The 13,115-nt window shown below is 33.8% G+C and overlaps 1 protein-coding gene across 1 annotated transcript in view; it reads right to left on the reverse strand.

Moving 5' to 3' along the window:
• The window catches only part of si:dkey-1d7.3 (transmembrane protein 132D), a 42,398-nt gene that overhangs the window by 10,086 nt on the left and 19,197 nt on the right, over positions 1-13,115 (reverse strand). The window contains exons 4-7 of the mRNA XM_056446611.1: positions 11,229-11,403; positions 5,790-5,933; positions 2,225-2,430; positions 75-345 (exon numbers count right to left, since the gene is read on the reverse strand). Coding sequence (XP_056302586.1) covers positions 75-345; positions 2,225-2,430; positions 5,790-5,933; positions 11,229-11,403 — 796 coding nt within the window. The remainder of the gene's footprint in view (positions 1-74; positions 346-2,224; positions 2,431-5,789; positions 5,934-11,228; positions 11,404-13,115) is intronic.

Below are 13,115 nucleotides of genomic sequence, written 5' to 3' on the forward strand. Positions count from 1 at the left end.
TGCCTTGCCTTAATGAATATAGAGAAATGTAAACTGCTGACAGCTGCAGGCGGCGCTCTCATTATCACCATTACCTGCACGGTGGTGACTCCCACAGCCTTGCCTGTCAGTACGGTTCCTGCCTGGAGGCGTGCAATACTCGTATCCCCAACTCTCAGAAAGTAGCGCACCAGGCGCGTCACATCAACCTGCCAATCCGAGCCGAGAAAGTATGCAGGAGAAGGCCTGCTCGGATCTGGAGATTCTGCGGTGAAGACCGTAAGCACTCGAATCAAACTGTGCTGATACTGCAGCATACATCCTCGACCCTTCCTCTCATCATCTTCCTCAGTGTCCCAGCTCACTCTGAGAAACAGATGGAGAAAAGATGAACAACTCTCTTCCTCGCTCTCCTGTTCTCAATATATTTTTCCTCTGCTATCTGCTATTTGACTAGGCTCAGCAATCTCTCATCTCTACCTTATAATGAAAGTCTCTGCGATGTCATAAAAAACTGCAGGGATATCTCTGCGGAACACATTCTCTATTCTAACAAGAACAGTTTGGAGCAGTTTTAAAGTGGAAAAAGTCGAATATCAAATATCGAAGTTCTGAGCTAGTTTGAGGAACTAAAGGTGCCAAAAAAAGGTGAAATTCAGAATTCAAGAGTTACTCACAGTAACAACAGTATCAACAGTCCAAAACAGAACAGAACAGACAACAGAATAAATGTTCAGAATGTTATAACAAAATACACCACATTCTGTTAAAAATTAACTAAATATTATGGGAAAATGAAAGTAATGAATAGATAAATTACTCACTGTTAAAATACATACACATTTTTGAAGATACTTTAGTATTAAATATCAATATTATTTAGTGTTGTAATTACATTTATTCGATTTAAATTTGATTTATTATGTATTTGTGTAAATAAGGGAGGATATGAGTAATGAATATTTTATTATTACTCATTATTAATTTTATAATTAATTACAATAACAATTAATAACAATTCATAAGTTCAGTTAAAAATAATAATAATAATACAAATATTATTAATAATAATAATAATAATAATAATAATAATAATAATAATAATAATAATAATAATAATAATACTAAAAATAATAATAATAACAATAGTAAGGATAATAATAATATAATTAATAGTAATAATAATGATAATGATAATACAAACATAATAATGATAATAATAAAAAAATAATAACAATAACAACAAAAATATTACTACTACTACTACTACTACTACTCCTACTAATAATAATAATAATAATAATAATAATAATAATAATAATAGTAATAATAATAGTAATACAAATACAAATAATAATAATAATAATAATAATAATAACGGTAATACTAAAAATAATAATAATAATAGCAATATTAAGGATAATAATAATATAATTAATAGTAATAATAATAATAATAATACAAACATAATAATGATAATAATAAAAATTATAATAATAATAACAACAAAAATATTACTACTACTACTACTACTACTACTACTAATAATAATAATAATAATAATAATAATAATAATAATAGTAATAATAATAGTAATACAAATACAAATAATAATAATAATAATAATAATAACGGTAATACTAAAAATAATAATAATAATAGCAATATTAAGGATAATAATAATATAATTAATAGTAATAATAATGATAATACAAACATAATAATGATAATAATAAAAATAATAATAATAATAACAACAAAAATATTACTACTACTACTACTACTAATAATAATAATAATAATAATAGTAATACAAATACAAATAATAATAATAATAATAATAATAATAACGGTAACACTAAAAATAATAATAAAACAATATTAAGGATAATAATAATATTATTAATAGTAATAATAATACAAATATTAATAATAATGATTGTAATAATAATAATAATAATAATAATAATTATTATTATTATTATTATTATTATTATTATTATTATTATTATTATTATTATAACATATATTCAGTAGTACTGGCCAATTAGGAGTATTTCCTAATTCAGGTAAGCACATATAAAGCATACCAGGGTCTGCATGATTATGAAATCTAACCCCCTGACCCACATCACATTTAGTTTGGAGGGGGGCTGTGTACTTCCTTTAAAGCAGCTACTTCTCATTATTTGACTAAGCTGAACTAAATATTGTATTCTTACTCAATAGCAGCAGCGTCACTTACTTTTTGCTGCCAGAGACAGGAACTCTCCAAGCTTTGATCTGGCTGAGCTCTGTATCGGACATCTCCATCTGCAGGGGGAATCGAGGCGTCCACACGTTCACCTCCAGCTGAGCACTGAGGTAACTGTAGGTAAAGTTCACCATCGTCTTCACCCTGCCACGCGTCTCCTTTCCATTAACGTACACAGAATCACACCTCTCAGACACCTGTGTGCAGAAAGAGTATTTAAGTTAATTCATGTTTAGCATGGTTTTAATAACATGACAGATCCATTGTGGTGTAGTAAGTGAGGCAAGGCAAACTGTATTTTAGGCAAAGCAAGGCAAATTGTTTTATACAGATGTGGCTACTGAAAATGCGCGCGTGAATGAACATGACCACACACAGTGCTGCAGTACTGTGCCGCACAGCACAACATGGTCTAACACAAGAAAGACATGACCAGCAGGAGGCAGATGCTTAACATAGTGAACATACTGAACTGATATACTGTAGCAGTGCACAGACCGAGAACGAAAGGAATTAAATAGGTTAATCATGATTGTCTCATGAGTTTATGATGATGATTTGTTCACTGAAAACTAAATTTTCTAAATGTTGTGGATCAACTAACAATCACGATCTAAAAACGTACTGTAGCTCTGACTAGTCTCCAACTTGAATGATGCTAGGGGTTTGAATGTTATTTCAGTAGAAATATAAAAACAAATAGCTCAATAAAAATATAATAAAAAGAATTTCAAAGCAAGCAAATTAACTCCTGCAACCCTTTTTTACAGTACTGTAATGTCAATTCAGTTAGGTTTTTGCTTTTTTTCAAAATGTCAATGTTTTCCTTCAAATTACCGTTATGTTTTTTTTTAAACGTATATTTATTTATGACAATAATGGAACTTGGGACCTTAGGCTCACACTGGCCCGACAATGGAAAAGCAGTTGTTCCTTGCGCCATCTGGTTGATATTGCGTAAAGCACAAAAATGTTGTTTTTTTAATGAAAAGGCAGCCTTTGCTGCTGTAGCACAGCGTGTGACAAATTGCAGCACTGCGCATGATGAAACGTGGCGGTTCATTCCATGGTGGTGACTCCGGATGAAAAAAGGGACTAAGCCAAAAAGAAAATGAATAAATGAAAGAAAAGGAATATATATATATATATATATATATATATATATATATATATATATATATATATATATATATATATATATATATATATATACATATATATATATACATATATATATATATATAAAACAACTGAAATACAGACATGAAATAACGTGCATGCATCACTCAAAGGCAAGGGACTAAAAAAAAAAGTCTTTAGGTCATTCAAATTAGCTCATCGGGACCAATATTATTACCCCAGAATTGCCCCCTAGTCTCACAAGCTCAAGTTTGACCATATTTGGAAAGGTCATGAATATTAATGAGCTCTACTCTAAGCTCCAGAAATCATAAGTGCCTGCTCACACCTCATACACACAGACAAAAACACAGAGGCTCACACGAAAAAAAATGTAACAAATTTTTTAAATCTAAAAAACAAAAGATTTTATTCAACTTTAAGGAAACTGTTAGGAAACAATTGCTTTAAGGATGTTTTATAGATGAAAACTATAATTTCAGATTGTAAAAGAATAAATATAAAAATACAACAAGGCTCTGAGGTTAATGCATACGTGAGCATTACTGTGGTACATGATGACAGGCCCTGTATACATTGTTCAGTCTCATTAGAAAAACCTATGGGCATTGTTGCATCACTGTTTCATTCAACCTCAGTACTTTGAAGACTAATTATATAAACCCCAGGGCACATGCTCTGAACTCTGCACTATAAACAGAGATATTCCTACACTTCTCTTGGGCATTGAAGGCACATTTATGAGTTCATGGTGCAGTTAAGCTGTGCATGTGTGAGAAGACACATTATATTGCATAGGTTTGTGTGCATGGTTGTAGTGACTCTGTCAAGTAAATGAGTCCTTCCCTCCATTTATGTTTTAGGCTTAAACGTGAAAAGACAAGCTTCGGGGAGCTCTGGAGTAACACCTTTATATCTTCAGATATTTACAGTGAAGCTGCCATTGTTTAAGGTGAATGACCCCAGAGAATGTTCCAACAATAATAACAAGATTTCAAAGTCTTTCTAATAAGCATGCAGAAAAAAAGACTGTTATTGACAGCAAAGATGGAAAAAAACTGAGCTCTAGAGTTGATGCTAAAATTTAAATAATCAAATTATAAAACTGCATATTTAGAATAGAAAAATAATAGGCTTATCAACTAGGCTTGTGCGGTAATAAGGTAATATGGTATACCGCACGATCTAAAAATAGCAACGGTGTCAGTTTCAATAGTTAAACCGTCATAAAAAACAATGCACTTAAATAGGAGACAAGTATTAAATAATAAATATAATTTATTTAATGCCTAAATATGCAAATGCGTGACTGTCATCACGGGACAGTGAGGAGGAGAGAGAGAGGTGAGGTAAGATGGTGAGTCGCGCATCAAGTGACCTGGTCTTGAAAAAGAACACAACCTCTGCAGTTTGGCAGTATTTCTGGTGTCGACCGAACAAGAAGGAAGACGTGTTAAATACAAACTAGAGGTCTGCATTCCCTTGGTGCTCTCTATGTGTGAATGAGAGAGAGACAGAGAGAGAGAATGATGCTGTGCTGTGTGTCTGTGTGTGCGTGCGTGCGTGTGTGTGTGAATGAGAGAGAGCATCCCATGGAGATCTCAAATACGAACAAGACAAACAGGGAACCGCGAACCTATGTCGCATATACGGTATTCAGTTTCTAAATGATTTAGGCACAAGCCAACAGTTTGGTGACGCTGTCGGAGCCTCACATCATAATTTTTTTTATTATCCACAGTAATACCTGATACCGAGGTAAAATAAGGAGGAAGGTTTGACGGTCTCAAAATTTGGATGGAAAAGGTCCATTCAACCTCAGCCATACAAAGTCAAAAAGAATACATTAAATAAGGCTTCTCTAGCAAAAAGAATTATTGCCTGCTGAGAGCATGAAACCATCAAAAAAAAAAACGTTCAGCTTATGCCATGTTGATAATTTTGTCTTTATTTTGTAAACTTGTTGGGTCTATGGTAAAATGACAAAAAAAGATAAGAAATATTTGCTTTAATACAATGCTGTCACTTTATTCAATATAAGATCCTGAGACAAATCCAGTTGAGAAGCACTGCCCCAGAGAATAATCCGGCAATAACAGAGGGTTCAAGCTCTTTATAACGCGCAGAGGGGGAAAAAAAGACAGGTGTTTGAAGCACAGATGTGCTTTGGGTAAAAAAAACACTAGTTCAGTGAGGGCTTGCAGGTCTATCTCCATCTTGAGTTTTTATCTTTTTTTTTTACTTGAGGAACTAAGTGGTGGTCTAAGTCATCTCCTCTGACCCCTCTCTTCTGTTCTCTTCCAGTTCTAATCGACATGTCATTCAGAGGTAGACTAAGGCTGCTAATAGGAAGCACACACACTGAGTGGGAGATTGCTGAAGCTGTCAAAAGTGGTCTGACCCTGACATGCATTACCTTCAGGACATCCTGGTCTGAAGACCTGCAGCGAGAAGAGTTAGTGATGTCTGTGATGGAGCCATCAGCCTCAACTCCCAAAACCTTCACAGGGACAGAAACCCTCTTACCCGTCAGCATGGCCGTGTTGAGGAGCTCTGTATCCTGGAAAAGCACCACAAATAACACTGGATTAACACAAAATTGTGCGAAATTCAAAACTGAAATGCCCAATTAAAAGATTAAAATTTGGGTTTTCTTTGACCTACAGTATGCTGCTACTCTCTGGGAAATTGCCCCATATGCTAGAAACTGCTGGAAATAAATCACCAGCACAATACAATTTAGCTTTGCATATCTCAAAATATGTGGCATGAATGGCCATTTTTCCAACACAATCGACAAATGTCCTTCTCTCTATACATTATGATTTTAATTGCAGGTGCCTTAATTTAAAGCTGCTTGGTTTACTTTTCCATGAGTATTGGTTCTTTTAGTGCCGATGTCACTATTACGCCAATGTAGTTGAAGGCAAAACAACTGGGGAAATTGGAAGAAGCCAATACAATCCACCAGCAAAGAGATTCAATAACTATAGGCTTCAATTTGAAAATTAATTGTGCAAAAAAGTAATTGCACATCTGGTGGGAGGCAAAAATAAAGAAATAAACAAATAAATAATCAAAATAATTATAAACAATTACAGCTGAGGTTGAAGGAAATTAATATGAGAGGCCTGGATAGAAACACTCATGAAAAATGAGCACACTTCATATCAGGTCATGTTTAAATAACGTTATTAGTTATTATGGATTATAGTATGGTTACATAAGGTTTCTCATGCATGCCCACCAAATTAGAAATTAGGAAACAAGTGATTTCGCACGTAGCAGTAACTTATTTTATCACTTCGGTTAGCCAACATTATTAGCTGCACAACTAGCAGCTAACAACAGTAAGTGCAGAGTGTGTAAGTGTATAGCAAATCAATTGGTCAGGGGAAATGGTTCTGCCTCCACCTACAGCAAGACAAAATTTCTAAATTAAAATTTATTGAATTCTTTAACATAATTTATTTATTTATTTATTTATTAAATTAATATATTAAATAACCACAATTAAGGGAAGTTTAAGCATAAACTAATTTCCAGAGGATCACGTGCTTATGATTGACCATAACTGGTCACGCATTAGCTAATCATGATCCTCCAGTCATATGATTCCAAAGCCAATATAAATAACCACAGTCTTCATTCTACAACTATCTTTGTCTGGAAGAAACCCCCCTTCCTCCCCTTCTCCTCCTCCTTTACCTAGATTGGGTGGCATGGCAGCCCAGTGGTTAGCACTGTTTCCCCACAGCAAAAACACAGCCGGCTCTGGTCCTCAACGGGCCGGATGACATTTCTGTGCAGAGTTTGCATGTTCTCCGAAAGGATTTCCCCTGAGTTCCCTGGTTTTCTCCAACCGTCCAAAGCTATGCATCATGTAAACTGCCTAAGCCTAATGGACACCATGGTCTAGCTCCCAGCATTAGTACTTTTCCTTCACAAAGAAGTTCACCATAGCATCAGCAGGGGAGTTTTTGAGATCTGCCTGAGCTCAATCTCACCCTGCGCATGAGAGGGAGCCCTGGGCTTGAGAATCCCTTGAGTTCAGAATTCTCTCCCGGGACAGCCTGCCAAACAAGCTTATTAAAGACCACCAGTTAAGTGTGAACTCTTGAAATTTTGTCTTTTTTTAACAATAAAAAAAGTTTTAATAAACTAAACAGTAAACTTATACTAGTACTTTAAAAGGTAGAATACCCTACCTGATAGTTTTGTTACATAAATACTGTAAATTAAAGCATAAGGTTGAAGACAATATTATTAGCCTACTTGTGAAATTTTTATTATTTTTCAAATATTTTCACAGTATTTCATATAATATTTTAATTATTAATTATTTATTTCTTTTAGTTTGGCTGAAATAAAACAGTTTTATATTATTCTATATTATTTATATTTTTTTCCGATTGACTTCAGAACAAACCACTGTAGCCTAATTAATCTACCTGTAATCTGCAAACTAACCTACTATAATTAACCTAGTTAAGCCTTTAAATGACACTTTAAACTGGATTCTAGTATATTGCTAAATAACAAAAAAAAATTACTTGGTGACATGTCAAAGACAAAAAAAATGTAGATATTAGAAATTAGTTATTAAAACTATTATGTTTAAAAAGATGTTCTCTACATTAATCAGAACTTTAAATTTTTGTATGATAAAAATCTCATTGAAGAGTTAATAATTTTGCCTTCAAAAGTGTAGAAATAAATAAAAAAATTATAAATAAATAAATAAAAATATATATGTATAGATATTTGTATTATATCTCATTAAAAAGTACTTTATCACAGTAATACACCTTACATTATCCCATGCCGAATTACAACTAAGGTGTGTGCACAAAAAAAAACTTGACCTCCTGCATTCATAGGCTAAACCTAAGAACAAGCACTCTCATCATCTAATAAGCTCCTATGAAGTCTCTTCTTTTGGTGCTGATTAAAAGCTTAAACGGGTCAAACACGTCAAAGCAACAATCGTGGATCAGACACGCTCTGTCTGAGTTTAATACCCTAATGATTATCTTACAGTGTGCCCCTGTGATGACGAACACACTAGGATGATTAGGTTTGAGCGTAGATTTAACTTTCAGACCCAACAGATGTCCACGAGCACCCTCCAAACGCAACACAACAGATGCTGACAGTGATTTGAAAAGTTACCGGTAAAATCCCACACTCTTGTGCTGGTATTATTTCAGAGGCAGGGTCACTCTGTGAAATAGACCACTCCAGTAAACAAATCTGGCAGCGAGCTGTAGAATGGATGCTTTGTATCAATGAATTGTCACAATCACTTTTGGTTTTATTCTTTAGTCTTGAACATTTACATGAGAAAGAGCTAGTTTATTATATTTTAATGGCTCCTGGTGAACTTGTAATAAAAGAATCCACGTGGGAGTTACGTACGTGTCAACATAAAACAAATGTCAGTTTTGTGAGGGTAAACTGTGCAGTAGTTTGACCAGTAGCAGGGGTGATGATAAGAAGAGATCAAAAGGGTGAACTAAGTGGCACTGCGCCTCTGGACAATTAAAACACACACACACACATACACTCAAAAACACACAGACTGAACAAAGACACATGAATCATTTATAAGTGCTGTCACTGAAGCTCTATGGTCAAAAGATATTATACAAAGCGTGACAAACACTTGTCATACCAATGCAATTTCATTTTGAAATGTCCATGTTTCACATAAGGCCTTGCAAAATGTGACCTAACAAAACTTTACAAAAGTTAAAGGGATAGTTCATGCCATCACATTTAAAATGATGCATTGTTCTAATCAGGAGTAGACATTTAAAAATAGTTTTAATTATGTTGTTAATATAATATTATACTTGAAGTTGGTAATATAAATACTTGAAATATTTTTAATTATTTGTGGTTACTTTAGATTAAATTAACAAAATTATTATAAAAAGAAATCGTATTAAAGGGGTGGTTCAGAGTGTATTTGTATTGGTTGTGTCTATAAGGTGCAAAGCAATGGGTGATCATGCTTCATTTGTAAAAAAATCACGTTATTTTTTTCATATATCTTTCTTTGATTATTTACAGCTACGCTACTAACATGAAAACAACCGTCATATTTACTCGTTCCTCAAAAAGACTCGCCCTCAAGAAACTCAGATTGGTCAGCTAACATAATTTGCTGTGATCGGCTCCACGTCACCTGGAAATGCGTGACACTTTTAATAGCATGTGCTGTGCTTCTGCTGTGTAAATACTGTCAGTCAGAGTAGCTGTTAGCCGTATAAGTTTGAGCCTGAATCAGACAGAAAATGAAGAGCACACAGCTGAACCTCATGCCTGCTCTCTAAAATAAAATCTGACAAGTGTCTTTCATATATATTCAGAATAAGCATGTGTAAGTAGTATGAAGCGTTCACATGTGTTTTGCGAGTTTGTTATTTGAGATGTAGAACGCAGGGAAAGTGGCTGCATAGAGAGACACTGCAGCGCTGTTGAAGACTGTGGGGGATTTACATCAGTTTGAAGGATAAATATGAATTTGTAGCTAAATTGTTAGCTGTGCCAAACAGCATTTTCCATTGTTTACGTCCTCGCTACAACATACCATTAACGCTAGACACTATGCATGTAATAGATCAATTTTAACAAATCAAAATATTAACAGGTTGTGGCTCACATACTGTACCACAGCTTTTTCTATTATGGTTGGAGCTGCTCCTTCTTTGAGGAGTTTTTAGCCGAATCCAGCACTGGGAGAGATTCTGGAAGTTCTCCTTTGTCAAATGCTAGCTATATATTATAATTCTCAGGAAAATATTTAAAATTAAACTGTAAGCACTTCTCTCTTTGTGTTGTGTCCTTTGAAAGCCCAAATACAGAAACAGAAGAAGCTCTGTGGAAATAGCAGCGTTTGGACAATATTTTAGCTTACTCTGTTATAACATTACAGCGCCTCTGGCCATGCATGTAACCTGAAATGTTTGTGATGTGTTTTTTTGTAGTCCCCGAACTTCGTTTGTTGTAGGCTTTGCTAAGCTAACTCTGTAAAAGTCTCCCTTTACACTGAACTTTGAGTGTATTACATTCAGAGATGTTGTTTATGTTCACACAGCTACATTACACATCAACTAAAGTTTAAAATATGATATTATAGTGGACCACCCCTTTAAATAATGGTAAAGTGTTTAAGGTTGCAAATAACTTGCATGAAATTATCCAAATACGGAAAATACAGGAATAATTTCCCATCTCCATTCAGAATTCTGCAAAACTGACACAGAATACTTATTAGGCTCTGAACGTATTAAAATATGTATAATAAGTGTTAATATTAAATTTTATTGTATTTTAATAGGGAAAATGTCTATATTTTTTAAATTAGGGAATTGTGAAATGAAGAAAATATAGGTAGTTTCAAGAAGATAGCTAAATAAAATGTTTAAATAATAAATGATCAGTGTTTGGTGCTATATATAGTAAATATACAACTAGTTTTTCCACTAAATTACATTTGATTTGATGTTTTGTTACATTGAATGACATTGTAAAGTCCATTAAGTCATGGCCAAAATATGTTTAAAAAATTAAACAAGACACATTAATAAATAAAAACTACTAAAGAGAGGAAAAATCTGAAGAGAGGAATTCTGCTTGCACTATGAACTGCACTATGTGCAACAGTTGCTACATTTTTTCTACTTTTTCGACAAACCAACAAATATTATGAATATTGAAAGAATATGAGGAATATATCTAGTCAGCGACTAGAACTGGGTTTTTGTGAAAACAATTCATTTTAAAAGATCGCTTCCATATGATAACAACACAAAAAAGCTGATTAAAGAAACAAACAAACATTCCCCACCGTGATCAGAGGCGCTATTCCCACATAGTCTCTCTGAATGGTGTAAATCCTCATGGTCCCTTCATCCCGGATCATGTTTCCAGGCAGCTCCAGCCTCCACGTGATCATCTGGCTCTCTAACTGATCACTCTGCTCCTCTGTCTCGAAGTCCAGCTGCAAAACCTCCAACAGACCTCTGTGAATAAAACATCAGGACACAGTCACATCCCAACCTCTGCAACAAGTGCCTGTAATACGTTTTCTAGGTCAACAGAGGCGTATCGAGTCAAAGGGGACCATGTGGAATCTTAATGAAAGCACAATCAGCCACCAGGAAAGATAAAGCTCTTCATCCACTTCAGTAGCATTAAAACACTCAGCATTATAATGAGTGTATCAGTGGGTTCAATGCTAGAACATTTTCAGCTTCAGATTCAGCGCAACGCATCTTTTAGCCGGAATTTGCCTTGATAATAGAGCTTTTATATAACTAACAGAAAGGCACAAAACGTATTGCAGTTCATGCATTTCTATCGCACTCATGTGAAAAGGATGCTTTGAAAGCATTTGAAAAACAAGTTCGTTTTATAGGGGGGGAAAGAAGCTTTCCAAAAGTTGACAAATCCTTAAATATTTGTACGATATTATCTTGCCATTAACGATACAATCTCACAGAGGTTTTTCTATTGTTGATGCATCAGGAGTGAAATGTCAAGTGCATGAGTCAAGTCCCACTACTATATTGTATTAAGTGCTTGAATTGTCTGTGATTGGCTCTCCACTGGTTAATTTCAAGATCTCTGCTATAATCTTGCAGAACGTCCTGCTTTTTAAGTTGGTCTAACACACTGATGCACTGAGGATGATTGAAGATAAGTGGGTCTGGGAAACATGGATATTTTACATCTATTAAAGTCTAAAAATTCAGTCCAGTGTTAAAGACAACATAATCACTACCTTAAAGTAAAATATGAAAACCTTCACCTTAAAATGTAAATGTACTCACTGATTACACATGCTTAAGTGGTTACAAACATTTATAAGTTGAACTTAAAAAGAGATATTTTGAAGAATGTTAAAAACTGGTAACCACTGACATCCATATAATAAAAAAACAAATATCATGGAAGTCAATGGCTACAAGTAGCTAATATTTTTTAAAATACATTAATATTTGAAATGATGATAGATATAAAATGATGATAGAATTGTCATTTTTGAGAACACTATCCCTTTAATATGGACTTAATAGACCCTTTTCACATGACGTCACAGGGTTTCTGGTTTCACTCCATGCAGTGTATCATTACTTCCGCCTACACAGAAATCCACAGTCTACACAGAACTCACCCAGTCAGCTGTATATTTACTACAGAAACAGTTAAACTGTGTCTACAGCTGTTTTCTGTTGTCTGCATTCAAGGTGAGACATCAGACATCTATTATAAAAAAATAACTAAGAACTAAGAAAATGGGACTTTAAACAGTCTATTGCTTTGTGTTGCTGTCTTTACTGCAGATGAAGTTGGTATGGACTTCAGTACTTGTCAAATAAAGATTTCAGATGTTTACACGGGTACTGCACATTATTTTATGTCAGAATTATTTTTATTATTTTTTTGTGTGTCCTGAAAAATAAAAAATAAATAAAACTGTGTGTCTTTTACTGTGGTTGTTTTCAGTGGACAGCTGGATCACAAACACATGCATATTATTCCCATTCTACTGCTCAATTCTCTGACATTTCTATATTGGCATTTTATTCATGAACATAAAACATGTGTCTATTTAATATTCAAATTAAATGAAATAGAATAACAATGTTGTCTGTGACTCTTAATAATCAAACAAAATCATTATAAAAATGTACAATTGCAAAAATAACACCAACAGTAATAGCAAATTAAA

The sequence above is a fragment of the Danio aesculapii genome, chromosome 21 (genome assembly GCF_903798145.1).
Source record: "Danio aesculapii chromosome 21, fDanAes4.1, whole genome shotgun sequence".
Taxonomy (NCBI): domain Eukaryota; kingdom Metazoa; phylum Chordata; class Actinopteri; order Cypriniformes; family Danionidae; genus Danio; species Danio aesculapii.